This window comes from Ruditapes philippinarum, unplaced genomic scaffold, assembly GCF_026571515.1.
Source record: "Ruditapes philippinarum isolate M1 unplaced genomic scaffold, ASM2657151v2 ctg4620_1_1_1_1, whole genome shotgun sequence".
NCBI lineage: Eukaryota > Metazoa > Mollusca > Bivalvia > Venerida > Veneridae > Ruditapes > Ruditapes philippinarum.
The window spans coordinates 4,097-30,089 of NW_026853377.1; the positions used below are offsets into that span (position 1 = coordinate 4,097).

The following is a 25,993-nucleotide window of genomic DNA, read 5'->3' on the forward strand; positions in this document are numbered from 1 at the left end:
GCTAACCAATCTCTGTTCACTTATAGAAAGCGGCATAACAAATTTAACCGCGGACTTCTAAGTGATAATTTCTGCTTTAATTGATGTTATACAAACAATCTAAAATATGAATTGAGTTTTGTGTAATTTAACATAAACCTTAAACCGGCATGGATCTGAAGTGGATCATCAACTTCATTTTTATGATCTATATAAATAAAGGTTGGTAGTTTAATAATCTATTTGAAAGTTTGATAAAAAAACGCCATCTTCAGCATGAAAACTGCGCACGTAGGGGTAAATAAATAAATAAATAAATGTAGAAGAAGGGGTAAATTAATGTAAAAGAAAGCATTATTAAAAACAAGTCATTTAGTTTCAACAGATAGGGAATTAAAACTAGTGGACTTGAATATCTTTAACTTTGCATCACTTAAAATGAACAGAATAATTAAAAATCGATGAAAGAAACAACGTGGTTAACCATCTTATTGTTTAAGTTTTCTTCTCCTGAAATTCATTTACAATGTATATAAGGAACATCTCTGTTTTGTTAGCTCACCAGAACCGAAGGTTCATGGTGAGCTGTTAGTATCCAAGGGGAATGGTCCGGCGTTCGTCGTCCGTCGTCATGCGTCAACAATCATCTTCTCAAATGTGGTCTATAACATCCTTATGACAGTCACCTTTAAATTTACTCAAGTCTGTTTAATTGGCCTCTTTTAGGGGTCAACAGAGCTAAAAATTGAAAAACCTTTAAACACTATTCTTCTACTAAATAAAATGATGGATGATCACCAAACCTTTTCTGTAGCATTCTTAGGTAGCCTTTTATCGCTCATTCGATTTTGACTGGACCCTGTTAGAGGCCGCTTAAGCTAAAAATAGAAACAAAACTTTATCGTCTACTTCTACTGAACTAATGGGTGGATGAAACTTTGTCTGTAGCACTCTTAGGTAGACTTTAATCCAGTTTGCTTATATTAAGTTGATTGGTCCCTTTTAGGGGCCGCTATAGCTAAAAATAGAAAAATCTTAACACATTTTTTGGTGCCGAACTAATTGATCACCAAACTTTGTCTGTAGCATTCTTAGGTAGTCTTTTATCAATTTTGCTCATTAATTTGATTTGCCCTTTTTAGAGCATCTAGAGCTATTAATAAAAAAACTTTTAAACATTATCTTGTACTGAAGTAAATAATGCATTGTCACCAAACTTTGACTGTAGCATTCTTATGTAGTCTTTTATCAAATTTGCTCATATTAATTAGATTGGCCCCTTTTAGGGGCCACTAAAGCTAAAATGCCTCAGGCAATGCCAGGCATTTCTTCAAATTATAGTTTAAAGATATACTATGCTCTTCCTTGCGTTAACGATTTTTATCACAGAAATTTATTGAAATCGATGTATGTTTTACCCAATATGTCCAATTTGAACAAAATAATGAATAAATTATACATTGGAAGCTGTGTGACCTATAACAGGTCAAGTAAAATTGGCATTTTCTTAAAAAATGTTTTTTAATGAAACTATATATTTATAATGTAACCATCTGTGTAGAATTCTAAGCAGCGCGCCTCCAGAATCATGTGAATTTTCATGAAAAAATTTGGAAATGTTTTTAAAAGTAAAATAATGTGAGGTGAACAAATAAAATGATTTACAAATAGCAATCGGCACTTACAATCCACAAAAGTTACCAAATAAGTGGTCAACATAAAATTATGCAAAAAACAGCCCTTATTGCGGTAGAACTATGTAGTAGAAATATGGCGATAAACTTCTGCTAAATCAGTGTTAAACCGCACATAACATGTAAAATATAACTTGGATCTTGAATGTTTTACCTTTCTTAAAAGTTTAGAACTTTTTTCTATATATTGATTTCCTCAAAATAGTTTTGCTCATCTGGAGGCGTGCAGCTTCAAAACACAACTTTGTGTAAAATTAAAACATGTTTAATTTATATTTACAAATAGACTGTGTAGCAATTATAAATATTTTTTTCAAATATGAAATAAGAGCATAATATATTTTTAATGAAAGTGAAACAACTAATGTTAAAATGTATTTCATACATGTGAACAGGTTATGAAATTTTCTAAAGCTGGGAGTAATTACCTGGTTGCTGATGAAATTAGTTGAGGTCATGACCTCTGATTTATGAAATAACTTGAGCACATTATAAGGACATTATGATTAACACCACCCTGTCAACTTTATAATATTGATTTTAAATCGTAAATGTTTTTAGAAATAGGTAATACGTAATTGAAAAGATATTATACAGCCATGTAATACAGTAAATGCTTAATGTTTTGTCAAGTAAGAATACTTTTACATTGAATCAATTATTACACTATGTGCTTTGTATCTGAACAGTAAACATATCTGCACATTGTTTTTTATTTAACATGCTAAAATAAGACCCTGACCCCAAAACTCACTAGACATGCACTATGGCAAAGCTCAGTTGTATATTAAAAATATATTTATAATACTATAATTTAGTGTTGTGTCATAGCATTTTCTTACACAAATGCAATGTTGTTAATAAAATCATCAAATAACTTTCAGCTCTAGAATTTGGATACCCATTACATCATACCATGAATCTTTCTGCAGGGTCATTTGTAGGTCAGTGTAGAGAATTTTTCCAAGGAAAATCAAATAAGGCCTAAAGAAACATACATTTGTTTTCTGTACCATACTAACAAAGATGAGTTTCTGTACTTATTTTTTTATCGAACTGTAATTTTTTCAATCTTTGTTGAATTGAATTCAAACTTTGAGAAAGCACATTTCAATACATTTTGGGACACACTGTCGAACCTGATGTTTCATGTGCATACTTGAATTTAGGTATCAGTTGAGCTGTTACTAAGTATTGAATTTTGATATCAACAGGCCAACTTTTGATATTTTTGACATCACTTGACATACTTTTATAAACAGACTTGAATATTGGACAAGGGATATAATTTGTGTATTTTTTATGTTGAATTGAATTTTGATATCAGCTGACCTACTTTTGATATTATTGACAACATTTGACCTACTTTCCTGTTTTTTGACATACAGACTTTAAAGTTTGACCAGGGGTGTAATTTCTGACGCCGAATCGAAATTTGATATCAACTGACCTACTTTTGATATCCTTGATATTGTTTGACCTTCTTTCTTGATTTTTGATATACAGACATGGAATTTGGACCAAGGGTGTAATTTCTAATCTCAAATCAAATTTTGATATAATTTCATCTACTTTTAATATTTTTATATCATTTCACCTTCTTTCTTGTTTTCGAAATACTGACTTGAAATTTGGACTGAGGGTTTAATGTTTGATGTTGAATTGAACTTTGATATCAGCTTACCTACTTTTGATATTATTGACACTATGTGACCTACTTTCTTGTTTTTTGACATACAGACTTTAAATTTGGACCAAGGGTGTAATTTCTGAGGCTTAATTGAGTTTTGATATCAGCTGACCTACTTTTGATTTTTTTATATTATTTGACCTACTTTCTTGTTTATTGACATACATACTTGTAATTTAGATAAGGGGTGTAATTTCTGATGCTGAACTGAATTTTCATATCAGCTGGCTTTCTTTTGATATTTTTTTTACATTGACCTATTGTCATTTTTTCCAGCTACAGTTATGTTACCATATAGAATGTATACTAAATTTGTTGTCCTAACAGTAAATTTCAAACATCTACACCTTACTTATTTCGCATGTGACATTTTGTGTATTCATTCACAAAAGTTATTTAAAAAAAATCCCATAACTATTAACGCTGCTGTAGTGGTCATTTATTCTGCATTTATTCTACATATGTTCAATGGATCACGCTTTCAAAAGGCTATTTTTAACCAAGCCTTTTCAAAATATAAGGACAAAATATTTCAATTTATATAGCGAACAATGAAATGGTGGGTCAGATGAGTGATCTAGGGACATCTTGGCCATATTGCTTATTACCAAGAAAAAAATCAGTGTTATGAAGGAATATAACTAGAGGGGCAAGTTGAAGTTGAGCTGGACTTGCCTTTGGGCAAGTTCATTCGTAAAATAAACGGTTTGTTTCTGTTGAGCGCCTCAGGACCATCATGGCCTTCTTGTTTTTGTTTTGTTTTTTGTTTGTTTTTTGTAGTTGTTATTTTACATGATGGGACTAATACTATTTTTTTCGAGATTATTGTTCCATTTGATGAAGTTTAAGAAAAGTAACTGTTTGTGCAAAACTTCATATCAATCTCTCAATCCATTTTTCCAAAGTAATTTTGCCAAATATGCAAAATGACCGAAATTGAAAATCGTTACAACGCCTTTCACTCAAATTGGAATAAGAATAGCACAAAAAACCGATTTAAATTTATTATGATTTGCACATCTTATTGTTTTAGTGCCCCGTTGATCTAATGAAAGAAATTCCAATTTCATATTTTATGGCATTTGAACCTCAGTGGAGTTCTTTTAAAATTATTCAAAATTATCCTTACAAATTCCTACTCAAAAGTCATATAGTTCTATATAACATGCCATTTTTGAACAGAAGTAAGATTAAAGACATTTAAGGCAATTCTTGTTGTAATATTATTTCATACTAATGCAAAAATATATAATTCAATTATTTTTACACTTTAAAGTAAGGTTCTTCGCAATGCATAATGCCCTCTTTATTTTACACGACACATTTGTAAGTAGCAATATTGAATGTAAGGAAAATAATCTTAATTAGTAGGTCTTTTATTTTCTTTATGCTTAAAGCAGAATAACTTTGGGTACGATATGAATTTGGTATGGATCATTTAGACTAAGATATTAACATCGCTAAATTGAATACAATATGGATTTGATATGGAGCTTTCGATCTCAGAACATTAAGATAAGGCTAAATAGGCTACAATATCAAATTGATGCAGAGAGGAGGTGGGGTGGATTAGCGTATGAAAACGAAGATAGATTTAAGAAATTATTTATGATATTTGAATATCACATAGTGCAGTCATTTGTTTCATTTTATAAGGTGTGGAACCAAAAAAAAACTACTTGTATACATGAAAAACTTTTGCTCGTTAATTAACTTGTAAGCTATCTATGACTGTCACAATATGAACTGGACATCGATGGAACACAGGCTGATCACAACTACCATACAAAACAAAGCACAACTCGGTACAAACTATTTAACATTTATTACAAAATAACTGAATATTTATGGTGAGAGTGAATGGTATGGCAAATAAATAAAAGTTCCGTGTCACGTTTCTAATGTCCTGTCGAATAGCACTTTTTTCCCGGTGGCGTAACTCAAACAAATATTCAATGATGCTCGAGATGTGACCCATCCGAAGCAGAGAGATCTATTCTGTACTGCCTACAGAGTGTAGATCCAAGACTGTGGATGTGGGGGTCGCTACGTCACAATCTCCAGATGTGACCCATCTAAAGCAGAAATATCGATTCTGTACTGTCTACAGAGTGTAGATCTAAGACTGCGGATGTGGGTTTGCATCGCTACGTCACAATCTCTACTATCCTCGCTATGTTGAACACATGTGTGAATCAAAATTGAGGGTGAATCCTCCGAGTAACAGCTACAAAATATAAAACATGGTAAATATCCATATATTCATGGTACATAAATATAAGGGTATAAAAATGTCCCTTTGGAATAGCCGGACCTTTGTCGGATTCCTATAAACAAAGCTTCTAAAAAAAGTATTATGTCCCTTATGGAACGCCATACACAATGGTATAATAAATTCAACGTTGATTATATATCGTAGCACGTTGTAAGATATAAAACATGAAGTCAGGCCGGATGCTACCTAAATATCGACGAAATCCTTCCTTGAATCGAATCCATATTATTTCGAACAAAAAAATGATGTTGATGTGATAAGAAAATTACTTAAAGAAATAAGAATTATATAAAAAAGAACATCTACAGCAGACTTAATTATAAGATGACTTTTACTGTATTAAACTAGAACATGAAAACTTATTTTAGTTAATATAAATGAAACATATCGATGGCATAGTGCTATAAGGGGATAAGTGTTACTTAACGCCTTCTTGCATGATAACATATTTGAATACTACAGACTTGGGCGCATGTGCCTATCTAGTTCCCGTCATTGTACATACGTCACATAAACCACAATGAGGCTTTGAAAAAAGGTGATAAGTAAAAATAGAAAAATATTAAAAGGCAAAATGGTGATATCTACCACATATCACCTTTTTATCAATTAGGGTATTCAGCATTGTGTTCTATGCTAAAAGGGGATAAGTGGTAGATACGTCTTTGTATAATTGAAAATTTTGTTAAATCTCTACAAAGCTAACCGTTTAAAATACCATAACACGCATTTCTAAATCATTTAAAGAATTTATCCTTTTCATTTCTTGTCCCAGAATAACATGGAAAGCAATAATTTTAATGTTTATGTTTGGTAAACTCTAGAAAATAACGTAGCTAAGATAAAATTATTTGGATTCTAGATTATTAAATGTTAATTTCAAGGCGCATTATTTTTGAAAAGAAGAAACAGTTTACATGGATGACTTTTGGTGCAGCATCTACTTTTGCAGATAAACAATTTATATAGCAGGTATTTTGTCACATTATATTCGTATTATAGTGAAGATTTTGATGTATATATTTGTCTAAAATTGATTTCATTGAAAGTGTTATAGTACTCGGATAAATTATATTGGATAACACATTAGAGGTAAAGTAACATATTGGGTTTCCTAAAGCCGTGACATTTGTATCATTTGTATTGAGAATATTCTGTCACTTTAAAAGATTAAAACTTTCAATCTAATTCCAGTTTTATTTGATATAAAAGAAAATGATAACATATTCTTTCAAAGTTGTATAAATTGATATCTAACTTATTTCTCTTTTTTAGAAATGGACCAACCAGAAGCAAGATATGCAAGGTCACGTCTTTTACAACTAGAGCAAAAGAAGTTGCAGGTGAATGAAATGTATGAGAAGTCCCTCGACCGCTTTATTAAATGTCATCAAAACAATGTCAGAGAATCTTTACTTAAACTGATCGCAAACCATATTTTTCATCTTGAGAGTATACTCGCAGTTGTTTGTGAACAAGAATATGAACAAAAACAGATTTTAAAAAGATATACCAGTAGTTCATGTTAAACAGAAAATGGAGATACATTTTGAAAATTCAGATTCAGACGATGATGTTCCTATCAATGAACTTATTAGAAGAGAAGCGAGTAATGCAAAAAATGAAAGCAATTTTTCTGATAAAACAATCGAACCGACTTTACCACTTGAAGATATTAACTTAGATGAATGCCTTATACAGGTTTATGTTACAAATGATAATGAAGAAGATAGTGTTTCAGATTTTTTCATTGCCGATGAAAATGGTAATATTTTATGCAACAATTCCTCTCTTAAAGATGAACTAGACAATGATTTGTATGCACCAGTTGATGGGCTACCATTCGATCCTATTGATATAAGTTTAAATGATTCAATAGGAAGTGAAGTTGAAATAAGTCTGGATAATAATATTTTATCTAGTATTGAATTGCCAGAAACAGAAAGTCAAGGTTCCGAAAATAATGATTCTGGATCTGAATATGTGCCAAGTACATGTACTGATGATTCTGAATATGAAAATTCACCCAAAGAAAATAATAATCAAATTAAAAATTATGCACATACAAACCTTGAGGAACCATGTGTACATTCATATTGCCAAAACTCCTGAATATGAAAAGAGCAACTCTCGGAAATGCACCAGAGAACCTGATAAGTGGCAACGTGAAATTACAAAAAGAAGGCGGCAGCATGGACAATGTTATCAAAATGAGAAAGGGGTTACAGTTCCGATGAAGGCATCAAAGGCAATCAGTTGTAAATGCAAATACAGATGCACAAGTAAAATAAAAAAAGACAGAAGAGAGGAAATATTCAACCATTACTGGGAACTTGTCATATGAGACTCAACGAAACTTTATATCACATCATATAAAAGTTATAAGTTAAAACGGCGAACAACAACTAATGATGAAATCTAGAAGGAAATTAACTTATGAATATTTTTTCTTCCGCTCAATGATGATAGTGATGATTTGATTCAAATTTGTAAAAGTAGCTTCATGAATATTTTAGATGTTGGACCAAAGGTGATCGAGTACACGATGAATAGAGACAAGATATATGACACTACAGATAGAAGGGGTCGGCATAAAAAGATTGAAGTTTCCAAAGCAGCCAGAGATGGAATACGGAAACACATAGACAAATTTCAGAGAGTAGATTCACATAACTGCCGAAGGGATACCGAGAGGCAATATCTTGAAAGGGGCTTTGTCAGTAAATAAAATGTATAGAATGTATGTGGAAGAGTGTGAGAAAAGCAACACAATTCCTGAGAAGCTCTGGCTGTATAACTCTATATTCAATAAGGAATTCAATCTTGGTTTTCATCACCCCAAAAAAGACTTATGCACCTTTTGTGAAGTGTATAAAAGTCTTGATGATGCCAAAAAGAAAGAAAAAGAGAGTGAATACCTTGAACATCAACAAAGAAAAGAGCAAATTCGACAACAGAAACAGAATGACAAAGAAAAGGCCTTGGAAGATACAAATACACGTGTAATAAATTTTGATCTTCAAAAAGTTTTGATTTCACCCAAAACAAAAATAGGTGAAGTTTACTACAGCCGGAAGTTAGCTACATATAATTTTACTGTATTTGACATAGTCTCAAAGCATGCATCATGTTACATGTGGTATGAATCAGTTGCTAAGCGAGGAAGCAATGATATCTCTTCATGTATATACAAATTCAATGAAAGTCTTTGGAGCTGTTGATCATTTGATATACTACTCCGACAGCTGTTCTGGACAGAACAGAAATCTTCCTTTCTCCAGTATGTGTTTATATTGTGTACAGAATATGCATATTAACACAATCACTCACAATTTTTTTTGAACGTGGACATTCGCAAATGGAGGGTGACTCTGTACATGCCACTATCGAAAAAGCTACGAAAAAAGCATGATATGTTTGGTCCTACGGATTGGATGTCAGCTGTGTCGAATAGCAAAGCCAGTGAGCCAAGATATAAAGTAATTGAAGTGGCTACATCTGATATAAAAGATTTTAAGGATTTAGCAGATCATACTGTGGCTAATAGAAGCAAGGCAGCAGATGGTTCAACACTTCAGTGGACAAAGGTACATGTATTTGAATACCGTAAATCTGAGCCAAACAGAATTTACTACAAGTATGAAGTTAATACTGAATTCAAATTCATCGAAATTGCACGGCCTTATTTGAGAAGAAAAATGAGAACAATTGAGGGCTTTGCATTAAAGAATGCATATGATAGTCAGATATGTATATCGAAAAAAAAATATGACGATTTGTTGAGTTTGTGCCAAAGGCAAATAATACCGCCAAGATACCATTCATTTTATGGTAGTCTACCCCACAGAGAAGACCATGAATCAGATGAATGTTGAACTATAACTCAGTATAAAAATTTTATTTTATTTTCAAAATGATTTAATTGTAAGGAAACGGTCCATTGGCATTGTAATAATGAACACATCATGAACTACGAAATCATGCAAACATAATGAAATACTTTCATTTATCAGCATAAACACTTATATAAATACACTTCTAAGTTTTTTTTAATACATCATGAATAACATTATTATGAATATGAACTATAACATGAATTGTGTTTCAAACTTGAGATTGTGGACAATTAATTGATTACAATTTGTTATCCTGTTTCTTTTTAGTTGTTCTTGTTCACGAAGGTAATAAATTACTTGTTTTAATGTTAATACATGATGCTAATATAAGCACATGTCACAAATTTATGTTAAAGGTTTTGAAATGAAATAAATTTAATTTTAAAACTTGGTGTCATTGTGCATTATTTTTCCTTCAGCTATGCCAAAATAGGATATAAAAAATACCTTTGAACTAGTTTGTTATCATTTTGGACTCAATCACTTTTTCAATAATTTTTAAGTCGAGAAGTTGAAAGTTGCATGTCGGCATATACATGTATGTTAGAAAACAACCGAAATATTGTTAAACACTGAGACTTATAAAATTCTTTGATCATTTGATTTCAAAAGTAATAGAAAGTCAGGTGGTAAAGTGGCAGTTGTCACTGTATGTTGACTTATGATATGGTTACATTGTTTATTCTAAAAGGAGTGAAGTGGCAGATAACGCCTTTTACCGAAATGCAACTTGTCATTTCAGCAAATGTTATAAGGTGTTAAGTAATTATTAAATGATTTTTGAACTAACAAACGACCACACAATAGGTAAAAATGATTATAATGCTTCTAACATTACTCGTTTACAAGCTTGCAAAGTCATTTTTAAAAATGATAACAAATAAAAGCAGCAGACAGTTTTTCTTGATTATCTCAAAACTGTCATTTTTCACTTATCCCCTTATAGCACTATGCCATCGATATGCATTATAAAGTAACGTGCACTCAAGGCGTTTTACAATGACCGTGTGTGTGCGTCTTTAAACATCTATATGCGAGTCCCCAAAGAAGATTTAAAGTTCGTTCATTATAGAGTCATAGTTACCCTGAGTGGAAAGCTTGAAATATAACTGTCACGATTTTCTTGCATTCCAGAACGCATGTATAACAAAATATATAGGCCCGTAATATAAAATTTATAGAACATAAATAAATTTGCACTTTATCACAAAAATCTAACTTTCTATTACTGGACCAAATTTTATGTAAAATATGCCAAAATGCTTGAAATGGTATCAAGAAATTGAAGCAATCAATAAAAGTACTGAAATAAGTAATTTCACTCAATAACTCTGAATTTTACAAAAAGATAATACAATAATTTACATTGGATTTAGTATAAAACTGAGGTTCGGCATGAAAATAGAATACTACAAGAACGTACTTCTGAGCATTTACGAAATGGTTTACTTTTTGACAATGACCGCTTTTTGAGACATTTGGGGCCCTGCAAGAATTTTATTTATTTAAAATATTTATCAGGTATGGTGAACCACTTTACATAACAAATACGTTCTCTTCAAGGTTTGTGAAATTGTCTGTAAAAATGATAATATTTCTATAGAAGCAAAGTTAATGTTAGTGTATATTAAAAATTAAAAGTCAAGTAAGCTATGCGCAACGGTTACAGGTCGCAGCTTAATATGCGTGTATGGTCTATTCGTAAAGTTACTGTCCTACAAAAATTGACATAACTGAAAAGGAAAGGCAAATGTAGATTAAAATTCAGCCTGACTCATCTCTCCCTAATGATTGATCATTTAGCCACGCACCCAAACAGCTTCCCATTTTTCCTTCTTACCAAGTTGGTGATAAAATTCTTTTGTCAGACATTCCAGTTGCTACTAGATACATACGTAATGTATAATCCAGTCAAACAACCTTCTATACATTAGCATAATAACAAGTTACAGTCAACTCAACGTGATCGTTGTCCTCCAATCTCTAATGTTGAGTTAAAGGCAGTGCAATGGGTCTGATTGAATACTCCTAAAGGCGGTGCTGGGGGAGATTGAATACTCTTAAAGGCGGTGCTAAGGTGGTGAGATTGAATACTCCTCCTAAAGCCGGTGCAAGAGAGGCATTTAATTCTTCTAAATCCAGTGGTAGGGGCAGTTTGAATACTCCTAAAGCCTGTGCTAGAGGGGCAGATTGTTCTAGGGGGTAGATTGGATACTCCTTAAGGCGGTGCTGGGAGAAGATTGAATTCTTCTCAAGGCGGTGCTGACGGGGCAGATTGAATACTCCTTGGCCGGTGCTAGGAGGCAGATTGAATATTCTAAAAGCCGGTGCTTGGAGGCAGATTGAATACTATTCAAGGTGGTGCTGTGGAAAGATTGGATACTCATCAAGGCGGTGCTGGGGGAAGATTGAATACTCCTTAAGTCGATGATGACGGAAGCAGATTAAATACTCCTCAAGGCGATGCTGGGGGAAGATTGAATACTCCATAGGGCGGAGATGGGGGAAGATTGAATACTCCTCAAGGCGGTGCTGGGGGGGACATTGAATACTCCGTAGGGCGGTGCTGGGGACAGATTGGATACTCCTTAGGGCGGTCCTAGGGAAGATTGAATACTCCTCAAGGCGAAGATAGGGGCGTATTGAATACTCCTCAAGGCGGTGATAGGGGCAGATTGAATACTCATAAAGCCGGTGCTGATGGAGGCAGATTTAATACTCCTCAAGGCGTTGCTTGGGGAATATTGGATACTCCTTAGGGCGGTGCTGGGGAAGTTTTAATACTCCTCGAGGCGGTGATAGGGACATATTGAATACTCATAAAGGCGGTGCTAGAGGTATATTGAATACTCCTAAAGCCGGTGCTGATGGAGGCAGATATAATACTCCTAAAACCAGTGCAGGGAGCAGATTGAATACTCCTTAAGCCTATGATGGGGGCTTTAGAGATTTTTCACGAACAGACTAAATAAAACCCAGTCTGCCGTTTTCAGTTTGGGTGGATATCATGGCTTTAAGGATCTCCCTTTTAATTTATAAATAACTATGATACTTTTTACTATTTGTGCAATACGCAGGGTTATATAGAATACAACTTTTAATTGAGCATAGTTACATTTTTGCTGCATAATTATCTGCATACAAAGTAAATATATACGCTTCTTGTGTACTATTTTGCACTTTTTCAGCATCTCTCCGACCTCGGATTGTTTATAAACCCACAGAATTTCCATATTCGAGATGCACTGAACACAGTACAAACGGAGTGACGTGTGAAAAACTAAATATCAGTAAAGGTTGGTAAAGATTTCTCTGAAATTATTCAATAATACTGAAGAATCTGGATTTTTCTTTTTGAAATATTCATTCATAGTACTATTACAAAAGTATTCGTGTATATTTGGTGGGTTTGAAATACACATAGTGTAATAGTATGCTTTTAGTTTCAGTTAATAATGAGGTAATCGGCATGCTATAATGCCTTTGGCCAATTGAAAATTTAACCAGTATCAATGCTGTAATGACTTCAGTCTGTAAAAAAAACCGCAAGACAATTTTCTTAACATTCTTTGTTGGAATGATATTACCTAATAGACCTTATTACGACGCAGTCCGTTGCCGGATGAAGTATTTTCTCGCGCATGCGCAATCTACGTTGGGCAAATTTCATCGCCCTACATAGAAATGCAGAAGAAGTTCGTTGACATATCTGAGTCAGTTGTCAAAAAATAAATAAATAGCTTTTAACAGAAAAGCAAAAGATGTCTATACAGCTTTGTGGCCGAGGTTGCTATAAAAGGATATGTAAAAGATGATTTTAACCCAGTCTTTTGCGACCATGTCGGACTTGAATCATTTAGGTAATTTTTGTATAAATGTAGAAATAGATTTTTTTTCAGGGCTGGGAATCAAAATGTAAACAAACGCGGCCATCTTGGAACGAAAAAAGTAAAATTTTGTTAAATACTTTTTTTTTTTGATGGAAATGGCTGAAAACCAGATATATCTATTAACACGCTCCACTATTTTCCGTCTCGTTCAGTACATGGTGCTTGCACTTGCACAACTATTTTGTCAAACAAAAGTTAAAGCAAACTTGCAACTCGAAGCTAGCCAGAATTTTTATGGGGTTTTGTGGATACGACGCAGTTCATATCATATTGCTTTATCTGTCGTTATTCATTCAAATCAATTGTATACTCGTTCAGGGTCTTTCAAATATAAAAACCCTGACTCGTTTCAGAATTAAACATAAACTTCAAAATATCGTTTTACAAAATTTGATAAAATTTTATGAAAAAGAGATGTTTATTTTGAAAGACAATAATGACTTGTAAGAAATATTACGACGCAGTTGAAAAGAAATTATGATACGACGCAGCTGTATTTTGGCAGTCTTTTCAACATGAATGATTTTGCCAAGTCTTTTTAACAGAATAAGCGCTTGCGCTTGATAAAAAACTGATCATACATGGTTTATAGCAATGTTCTGTTGCTTTAGAATATTAAGAATACGTTGTTTTATTTCCAATTTAGCATTTAATTTGAAATTTTACATTGCGGAAGCTACTTTTCAGATAAATATGAACATGTTAATTAATTTTTAATAATATTTGAAATTATTTCTATTTATATCTTCTTGTATGTTCAATGTTATCCCTATATTTTTTGGATTAATATAGAAGTCTATGAACTCAGTCACATAATTCATTTTGGTTAGCTAAGCTCTTAGTAAACTGTAGTTTTACATGTTCTAGGAAATAATATTTTTTGTGGTTTTATTTGAAACTTACATTCTACAATCTAGCTTTACTGGAGGCAAGGACCTCAGGCATGTCTTTGTACATTATTTCACAAAAAATGTTATGTTGTACCTGCAGAGGACCATCAACATTTTAAAGCTATCTCTTTAGGTTTTCCACAGTCCCAGATGGTTTTCGAATTCATAGCAGTTCAGGAAAAGTGATTTGAAGACAGCTCGGCCTCTGTTGGACACGCCTGTTTAAATTGTTTTTGTTTTTTTCAACTAAATTTGTTAAATATTGTCCTTAATGTCAGCTGCACAGATAAGCAGTTTTCTAGATAAATTTTCTGTATGAAGTTTTAAGATTACAAATATTTGAATTAATTATAAAGAGAATAATAGTTAAATTTGTTGTTGAAATGAAACATTCAAAGTCACGTTTCTTTGACTTTTATATTTACATCTTAAAATGGTATGTGTCAGTGGTCTGTAGCAGAGAAAAAATCAAAGTAAACAGTGGATAATCCTCTTTGAAGTCATTTTCAGAAAGTTTTTGTTTTAATGTTCTAGGCATGTTATTATAGAAAAATTACACTTTATTACCAATGCTCAAATTTAAGGCATGTAGATGCCATTTCTTAAGTCCATAGAAAACACAACACGATTTGCCGACCTACATTAAAAAAAATTTGTCCCATCCCGGCTATAATTGTAAAAGGACACTTACTTTGCAAAATAATTTGTAGTTTTATCATTAAGGGCTCGATTTTGACCATTTAAAGTTTATTATGAAGAGTACTGTATTGCAAATATGAAATTAACTTTAATGTTCTCATCGACGATAAAGAAATGCAATGCGACAAAATTAGCAGTCAAATTCCACGACGCAGAACTTATAATGACTAATTGAAACGCAGAAATTGCTTGCAAAAATATCGTAGTTAAACCATTTATAATATAATTTTAAAACTTTAATGTCCATTTAAGAGAGGAATAATACCTTATTTCAAATACTGATTTAAGTGTCTAATAATAAAGTTCAATTGTTTTCACCAATCATTAAGAAAATGAGTACGAAAAATCGACGCGTAAAAGACATATTAGTAAGTAATAACGGAATTGTCGGAAATTGTTGTTCATTGTAACTATGGTAGGCATGCAATTTGAGCATACCTCTCTTCCGATAGCAAGACACCTTTTTCAAAATTTGAAATTCTTTCTCTTTTTTTAAACAAATGTCATTTCGAACAGCGTCAAAGTTACTCTGGAACACTGAAAATTTGCATCACAAAACTGCAAATGAAAACCACCCCATAAGTTCCAAACTCACAAGAACAATTTTACAAGCATGCTAAGGCAACACTAGCACAGGTTGTCATATTGGGTGTACGATCACGTGTTTCAATATATTTTGCCTTTGATACACTTTTTCCGACTTTTTGAATGCCCTTGACAGATGCTTACAAAAACCGACCAATAAATGAAGCCTTTATAGAATTTTTATGAGATTTTCCGTTTTCGTAGAACCGATGCTATAGACTTAAGTTGTATACAAGGTCACTCGTGTGTATTCATAATGATAAAAAAATAGCAGACACGACATGTTTTTAGACGTTTCTAGCCTCCTTAGCGAATTATTTAATAGTTGAATGCAACTGAATTGTATAATATTTTCTTTTCAACTGCGTCGTATCATTTTGTACAAATCATTATTTTCTTTCAAAATAATAACAAAACATCATAAAAATTCTTGCCCGCTTCGAAGTCCAAGTTCGCTATAACTTTTGTTTGACAAAATAGTTGTGCAAAAAACATGTACCGAACGAAGCGGAAAATAGTGGTATATCTGGTTTTCAGTCATTTCCAACAAAAAGAGCATTAAACGAAATTATACCTTTTTCGTTCCAAGATGGCTTTGTTTGTTTACATTTTGTAGGATACGACGCAGTTTTGATTTCCAGCCCTGTTTTTCATCAAGACAAATATATTTTATTCTTCTGCAAATAGTTCATGTAAAAATACTATGGAGATTTAAATTACATATGAAATCGAAGTTAATTATCATTCGGAAAAAAGGTGAGAACATGACTTTGTGATAATGCTTGTTTATGAAAATGTTTCTAGTATTCAGTTTATGTTATTTTATCCTTCATCCGATTGACAGTGATTGCAAACAGTCACATATATATATTTAATACATTTTACAAAATATTGATAAGTTAAGACCATTTACGAGATGGGTAGATCTAGCTTGCTAAGACATTATATCCAGTTTGTCCTCACACATTTTCAAAATCTAAGTAAAATTTTAGTGCATTCCACACAATTTATCACTTCACGAAAGTAACCCCAAACATTGATAAAAAAGGAAAATGCAAAATTATTAAATTATTTATTATCATAATTGTACGGTATTATAAATGGCATGGTACTAAAACGTTCCGGTTGAATGATATTGTAAGCAAGCTGAAAAACGACGGTCACTTGTCCATCTGTTTGACACTTACAACCTTGCCAATCCACTCAATCAGAGGATTGTACCGTACAATTGTGTAATATTACTGAAAAAATAATCTTAAACGCCATGTTGTTAAATATAAATAACTGACGAAAAATTCGACTTCAAACAGAAGCTTAACCCCTTTTGATCAGAGAATTAGTCAGTCCGGCATATTTTAATATCATCATTAACGAGTACATTAAAGGATGATGTGTCCAAGGGACACATTTCAGCACACTCAAATGCAGGAGAAATCAGGTTTAATTCATCTGGCTGTATACGAAGGTTCTTTTATCAGAATCGAATGCATCTTTCAGGGTTTTATATGAAACACTCCGAAATAATGCGTTAATGCAGACATTTTAAACTTAATGTAATAGTTAATTACTTACTTCAGATAAGCATTGGTAATTTATCAAAATAAACTATTCCAAACATATTGAAAATCATTTAGAATATATCAAATTTATAATGAAGTTATTGAGGAAACAAGACAACTCAACCCCCCAGACGATTCACCCCCCAAAAAACCAAGACAACTCACCCCTCGAGACAGTTCACCCCCCCCCCAAATAGTTAAGACAATTCACCCCTCATAAATGATAATCATGTTTATGGTTAAAAAAAAATCAAAAAGTCAATATATTTATTTATTAAATAATTTATTTATTTATTATGTCATATTTATTCACAAAATATAACTGTATAACAGCACATACAGTATACATGATGTATACGACAGAAAATATAATTTTATTCAATGAAATCAAATAGCACATAGTTTATATTGAGGGAAATGCCCATTATATATACACTTTTCATAAACATATTATCTATCATTTATTTAATAATCCATATATTTTTATTGTATATATAATGCAAACATGTACAACTGTCTGCAGGAATAATTTAATTATCCATTATCTTAAAGTGTTGAAAAACCTATTGTTTATTCTACATCCACTCTTTCACCAGAAGCACTTAACACCTTATCATTGCTTGATTGTCACTTCAACAAAATATTCAAAATGAAAGGGATTAAAGAGCAAATGATTATCACATGTTAATATCTTTGATGTGTCATCTTATAATAACATCAATAGCACTAATACAAATTAAGACAAATTTATGGTGAATTTGTATTTTTTACTGTTTGTATGTAAATAATATGTAAACATATTAATGCATAGTAACAAATAATATTTTTAAGTAATAAATTTTAATAATTAATTTAAATATGACTAAATATTTTATAAATATCAATTAAGTAAAGAAACACAACAAATTTGTTTATTGCATCTTCTAATTTTAAGATAAGTTTCATTAAATTAAATTTAAGAAAATGGGGGGTGAATTGTCTGTGTCATTTTTCCAATAATGCGGGGTGAACTGTCTGATGGGTGAATTGTCTGGAAAAAATGGCTGAGGGTGAATTGTCTGGGGGTGAGTTGTCTGTAAGCCGTTATTGAATACTAATAAAATCTATTCTTTCGCTGTTGCTTTGCAGATAAATTAGTAAGTTAGGTCAACTGACTGCCGAGAAATGACTACATATGTGTTATCATTGGCATTGAAACCAGATAAACAAACAAAGTTTAAGTAAATATAAAGTTTCTGTCCTTATTATTCAATTATAACTCTATTTGGAATAGCATGAATATATACTTGATGCTCAAAGGACTACAACGTGTCATTTCTCAAATAAACCGAATCATGTATTGATTAATTCTGTTGGATTGTGAATCTCATTTTTTGCATTGTTATTATATTAAATTATCAGAAAAAATATTTTTGTTTTATAGTATCGGCCAATACAAATTGTTTCGTGATTCGTTATCCGCTATTAGGTCGTGCAATGGTAATGAGTATTAGAAATTTGAACTTATAGTTTTATCTCGCAAACGGAATATATTTTTTGTTTTCTTCCTATTAATTTAATTATTTATACAGTTGCTCAATTAGTGTGTTACCAGAGTGCAATTTACGGCAATGAAGTACAAAATTACATTCTGACATTAGAGGTTTTATTTCCAATGGCATTTTCCAGCAAGTATTTGGTGGGAATAATATCACATCTGGTATTTGCCAACTGCAATGGCTGTAGGTTTCCAATATTACACAAATTAACTTTTCAACGCTACTTAATTTAGCCTAATTTATCTACAAAATATTGTATTTCTCTCTTTATGATGTTTGTATTTTAATAAATGTACTAGAGAACAAGTTTTTAAATAGCATCCTGTCAGGAGTTTTCAATGGTTTAGTGTGTATATGATATTAATAAACTGTTCCAGGTCATATCAACTCCTGTATGATTAAAGGAAACATAAAACCAGAATAACATGAACGTATTTAATGTTCCGGAACATCTTTTTAACTATTAAGACCTTTTTCTCAACCGGTAGATACCGTTTATATACCAACGTTTCAGAGGCACTTTAACAATGGACAAGAGCTATCTGACCTCATTTCGCAGAAATCTAGAAATGATTTGACAGTTGAGATATTAGCACCATATTTGTTGTTCATTTAGTTCTTTCTCTTTTTTTCTTCGGGTGGTTTCCATTTTTCCGACAGCTGTAAATCACTTCTCAAAGTTTTATTATTTTCGCCTGCTGTTTTCTCGTTGGGGACACGTGCATTTTCTTCATTAGGAATCAACATGCATATCTTCGTTTAGTGTTCTATGAATTATGCCCTATGAACACTTCTTGAGATATTGCTAAAAAACAAATAACGTCATTTCAATGCCATATTTGCCATATTAAATAATGCTGAAAGCGATAAGTGTGTGGCTAATTTTTAGCTTCTATCAAACACGATCAACCAAAGAAACAGACAAGAGACCCTAAGACAATTTTGTGGTGTTTTTCGACTACCTTTGATATTTGTACATTTAACATTATGTATTTAATGATGAATGAAGGTAAACATTTGATAAAATTCACTAGTATATATCCCTGTACGATTCTATTGTACAATAATTTGTCTAGCCGCTACAAAAAAGTTATTTAATTATAAAGTCATCATATCGGTGTAACATTTAACAATTCTCTGAAGAAATGGCTTTTGAATCGAAAAATATGCAATAAAGAACAAACGCAATACTGAATGATATCCAACAGACAGTCCGCGATGTAGAAGTACTTTGTTATTGGTGCGGACTTGCGTTCTTCATGGTATATTTGGCATCATAAAAGTGTTAAAGCCAACCAGAATTCGAGAAATTTATTGTATTGTTATAGATATATGTATCAAATGTCAATATTTGTATCAGTATTTGTACAAAGCATTTCTGTTCGCAGAGAGACAAGAGAAAAAGAGTTTTTGGCCACCAGGACCATACGCAATACCAATGTCGAAGTATGGTTGTCCAGAATCATGGTCTCGTGGATGGTTAAAAAGCTTTTTGAAGATCAACATGAACGTTTTAGCTAGCAGTCTTGAAAAAAGAAATTCCACCGTTTTGGACTATAATTCCTTATTTGTAGACAGCGCCTTTTTCACACCGCCATTTCAATCAGGAGATGTGAAGCTTTATTTTTGCGTGAAATTCCGGAATGAAGCCACACTAGATCAAGAACAATGGATTCCAGGAGACTACAGTATTTATAAGATTGGGTCATCGTGTCCTACAGGTTAGTGTTAATAAATTAATTCCTATTTGAATAACGAGTTTTGATTTCGGTTAAGCCAGTGATTGTCGGTATGAAAGTGATTGCATGTTCGGATAGACCCAATGAAACGTGTCTGTCATTTTCCTCTATTTCTAATTCGGTTGCTCACTGCTCAGGTATATCTGATAGAATGTCAGACGATCAATTAATGACCATATTAATCCCTCTATCATTATATTTCTAGATTTCGAAGAATCAAGCAAAACGCTTCCTGTTACTAGCCTTGTGTCGTATGGACTCGTTCCTAATATTACAGTACCGAAAGGTTTGTGTGCTAATCACATTAAGTTAATCCTCTTCCGTGTAGCGGAAAGTGGATTATAGGAATGGCCTCCGTCTGTCAGTCCTTCCGTCTGTCCGTACGCCTGTCCGTCCGTAACACTTTTGTGTCCGCTCCATAACTTTTAAACCACTAAAATGTTTTTTGAAATAAATTGGCACAAGTAATCACTATAATCAGGCGATGTGCAGAGCGCAATAATTGGGTTGCCATCCCCAAGGTCAAGGTCATACTTTAAGGTCAAATGTTGTAAAGTATTCTTTTCATATTAAAAGTCTACATTTCATGACCGCTTAATAACTTTTTAACTTTGAAATAACTTGTCACAACTGATCACCATTATAAGACGACGTGCAGAGCACACTAATTTGCTTGCTACCAAAAAGGTCAAGGTCACACTTTAAGATATGTTAAAAAGTCTACATTTCATGTCCGCTCCATAATTTTTTAACCGCTGAAGTTTAAAAAAAAACTTATCACAATTGATCACCATTATAAGAACATAGGGAGAGCACAATTATTAGGTTGCCACCCCTAAGGTCAATGTCACACTTAAAGGCCAAATCTATAAAAGTATACTTTTCGTGTCCCCTCCATAACTTTTCAACCTCTGTGTTTTTAATAGCTTGGCACATGTGATAACCATTATTAGAAAATGTGCAGAGCGCAACAATTTGGTTGCTATCCCCAATGTCAAGATCATACTTAAAGGTCTAGTGTTAAAGGTATACAATTAATTTCCGCTCCATACATTTAAAACTGTTAAAAATGATTTTTCAATAACTAGCCACGAGTGATCACCATTATGAGACGATGTGCAGAGCGAAATAATTAAATTGCTACACCCATGGTCAAGGTCAAACTTACAGGTCAAATGTTAGAAAGTCTGCATTTCGTGTCTGTCCATAACATTTTAACCGCTGCAATGTTTTAAGATAACTTTGCAGAAATGACCACTTGCTGGGTGCCTTAAAGGAACTCCAATGAGGTCGAAAATCCAAAAAAAATAAAAAACATTCTTACATAGAACAACTTGGGCATTTCAAAGAGTAATATATGCAAGAAATCATTAAAAAATATGCTTAGAAATAAATTGAAAATCGTGTTTTTGTGCAATTCTTGTTCATATTGGAGTGTAAAGTGTTGTTACGATTTTCAATTTTGGTCGTTTTTCACAATTAGAATAATTGTAATTATATATTCTGTAACAATGGGGTGAGCAAATGATTTATTTTTACACACAAGTTGTTTGTCTATAACTACATCAAATGGAACATTTATTCAAGTTACAGGCCTGTTATGTCAACAGTAAAAATCTGTTGAGCCCTTTTAAGGTAGGCTGCGTTGCATTTTTTATTACTGAACCTTTACGCCTCAGACGGATAAAATTATATTGCAAGTTTTGTTCATGGTTTTGTTTACTATGTGCACTATTGTTTTAAATGTGTGCCAAAGAAACACATTATTTTATTCTATTAAAGGGTCATCGGAAGAGTTTATCAACATTTCCATGTGCAAAAGAACAAATTTTACCGACACGGGCGACAACAACAAGAATGTAACATTCAAAATGTTGGAAACTGATTTTATTCTTGAGAAGGCAATGCCTAATTATAATATATTTCTCTCTGCAAGATTTAGAAATCCTTTTAATACAAACATGCAGTTTTTACAATAATTGATAATAAAACGTGTTTAAGATAAAATGTAAAAACTATCTAAATTGTAAAGGCTGCCCTTTCTTTTTGAAAAATGTGAAATTTATCGATACATTTCGAACGATATTTATACAACTGTCCTTGTGTTATACGGATTATTGGTTAATTTTTGCATGAATGATAGTGAAATATCCAAATGGACACAATTATGGTTAAATGTAGTTATTTTTTACTCTTACCTTAACATGTCGATGGGCATAATATCACTTTGAATTTTACAGGATCTAGATTCAAATTGCACTCATTTTGACGACGTTTCAACTGTGTTTCAGGGAGACATGCACTGTTTTTATAACCCAAATGGTATGTTTTTTATAAACGCTTTAACATTGAATATTTGTAACTTTTTAATTCAGTTTTAATATTTTTTTTTATTTTTTAGGCACATTGTGTAACAGATATGATTAATTTTTTGCTTACCAAACAAAAGAACAAATATGAGTATTATAAAAAAAATTCATAATTGTTTTAGAGCATGATAGATGTCAATATTCTTTGGAAAGTAGTGGTGAAACTTCAAATATTTGTCATAATTGAAGAAAATGTAAACAAAGTAGTACTTTGACTTTCCTAAAAAGTACTTAAACACTATAACTGTACAATTTGCTACAAAGAAACGGAAGAAAAATATGGTCAAGGTATTTGGCCATTGAGCAATTTTTATTATTATATTTTTTTTTTTTGAAATTATATCTGGACACCAAAACCTAAAAACGCTTTTAAGAAATGAAAATAAAAGCATTTCAGGGGCATAATGCGCCTTTTAGTTTAATATGTAAAAACAGCTTTACTAAAAATGAGAGAATTAAGTAAAGTTATTAAAGTTTATTAGTACGTATTTACAGACTTTACAGAATTGGTCAGGCGCGGCGACCAATTTAATTTTGTTAATACGTACTAATAAATTTAACCCGTTTAGTGTTTTAAATCATCTTTATAAAGAGTCGATTTACTAGATTGATTCACAGTTTGCCGATTTACCAAAATAAATGTGTTACGATTCATTTGAGATACTGCAATCCTATTGGACAAAAATAATTTCAAACACTAATTTCAGAGGTATTTTATGTGTAACGGTATATTGGTGCAGTAATATATTTTCTAAGAAAAGAATAGTTAATCTTTTCAATCTGCTAGATAATAACCTGTTCACATTTCATGTTTCCTTGATAAAACTTCCAATCTATTTTCTTCCGTTGTTTTCAGTCGTGGAATTTGATTATGAATCATTAACAGGTATGTATAAATAACAGTATTTAATATATTATATAAGATATTTGCTGCTACATGCAATGCAAAATAGCTTTTGCAATCTCAATATGAGGTACCTTTATTTATACTTGGATAGTGGTCAGTTTATTTTCTAAAAACCTATAGAAAAGTGGCGTCCGTGGCCAAGTGATAAAGGTCATTGACTTCAAACTACTTGCCCCTCACCGTGTGGGTTCGAATCCCGACAGGGACTTTGGATTCTTTCATTTGAAAAAGCTATCCAGCTAGCTTACGGAACGTCGGTGGTTCTACTCAGGTGCCCGTTCGTGCCCGAAATAATGAACGGAAGGACACCTGAGGCTTTCCTCAACCAGTGAAGCTGGAACGTCGCCATATGACCCATACTGTGTCGGTTTAACGTAAAACCATATCAAACAAACAAACAAACAAAACCTTAAGCAGAATCCATTGCAGTAACGTTAATCATCTTATCTTATTGTCCCCGCCCTTTTGAAGAAAAAGGGGGATATAGAAATAGGCTCCGTCCGTCTGTTCGTCCGTCTGTCTGTACAAAACCAGAGGTAAAAATGGCTAAAAAGATCAAAGGAAAAGTCACATAAGTACCATATTGTAAGTACGTCCGTCCGCCCGTCACACTTTTGTGTCCGGTCCATAACTTTGTCATTTATCAAAGGAATTTGAAATAACTTGGCACATGTTTGTTATAAAAAGACGACGTGTCATGCGTAACAACCAGGGTCAAGGTCGCACTTGCTCATTGAAGGCCAACATTGTCTATTTGAGGTTATATGTCGTGTCCGGCCCATAACTTTCTTATCTATGCAGGGATTTTGTAAATACTTGCCACAATTTCTTCACAATAATGAGACAATGTGTCATACGCAAAAACCGGTCACCTACCTCGAAGGTCAAGGTCACACTTTGACGTCAAAGATTAACATAGTCTGTTAAAGGGTATATTTTGTGTCCGGTCCATAACTATTTCATATATCAAAGTATTTTGAAAAAACTTGGCACAAATAGTCACTATAATAAGGGAATGTGTCATGCGCAACACCTGCATCCCTATCCAAAGGTCAAGGTCACACTTAAAGGTCAAAAATTAACATAGTCTGTTATAAGTTATATTTTGTGTCCGATCTAGAACTTCTTCATAGTTTAAGGGATTTTGAAATAACTTGGCACAAATAGTCATAATAATAAGATGTCATGTCAAGTTTAACACCAGCACCCCTACCTCCAAGGTCAAGGTCACACATAGAGGTCAATAACTTCTTCATAGATTAAGGAATTTTATAAATACTTGGCACAAATAGTCACAATGATAAGATGATATGTCATACGTTACATCTTTGTCCTTACCTTCAAGGTCAAGATCACAACTAGAGGTCAAAAATTTACATAGTCTGTTATTGGGTATATTTTGTGTCCAGTCCATAACTTTTTCATAGATCAAGTTATTTTAAAAAGACTGTAAACAAATTATCACAATAATAAGACTATATATCAGGCGCAAAACATGGGTACCTACCTCCAAGTCACACTTAGAGGTCAAAGATTAACATAGTCTGTTATAGGGAATATTTTGTATCCGTTCTATAACTTCTTCATAGTTCAAGGGATTTTGAAAATACTTTGCACAAATAGTTACTATAATAAGACGATGTGTCATGCACAACACCTGCACCACTACCTCCAAGGTCAAATTTAGCGGACAAAGCTTGACATAATAGATTTTTAAATTCCGTGTTTCATTTTATTTCTTTAATAAATTTATTGTTGCATTTGCAGATCTAGCATTGATCATTTTTTTTGGACTAAAAGTCATGAGATCCATACCTCAATCTTTTGAAGTAGCACAAGCTTCATATAAAACTTCCTAGAGGTGGGGGACGTTGATAACTCTGTTACAAATTCTTGTTTATTTTGTATTTTGTGTTGTACGACTCTTTTTTTTATAAGTACGCACGATGATATATGAAATTATAAATTAATGAGTAACAATGGTTTAATACTGAAACTTTAATTGATGATCTTTGCGCAAAAGTATCAAACTTTCTGCGTTAAAATACCTGTTTTCTTGGTTCCAGAATTGGTTCTGGAGAAAGGAAGACTATCCAAATTACATCAAGGTAGGACTTAGCACTAAACAACATTGTATTTCTACACCTACGATGGGTGGTTGATTTTTGCCATGCCGTATTTTTGCTCCGCTGAGCGCCAAGCGACAACACGAAAATACGAGTAGTGACGATTTTTCATGTTTTCGCACTGCTCCGCGCGGAGGGAAAGCAAGACAAAATGTTG

General features: G+C 32.6%; 1 protein-coding gene across 1 annotated transcript; it reads left to right on the forward strand.

Moving 5' to 3' along the window:
• On the forward strand, nucleotides 1–25,883 carry LOC132736691 (uncharacterized). The gene is made up of 8 exons (XM_060723881.1): nucleotides 1–201; nucleotides 12,723–12,830; nucleotides 20,084–20,416; nucleotides 20,640–20,720; nucleotides 22,217–22,335; nucleotides 22,675–22,756; nucleotides 23,660–23,689; nucleotides 25,777–25,883. Exons 1-8 carry the CDS (start codon nucleotides 150–152, stop codon nucleotides 25,827–25,829), a joined length of 858 nt encoding a protein of 285 aa, XP_060579864.1. The 5' UTR covers nucleotides 1–149; the 3' UTR covers nucleotides 25,830–25,883.
• The last annotated feature ends 110 nt before the right edge of the window (nucleotides 25,884–25,993 follow it).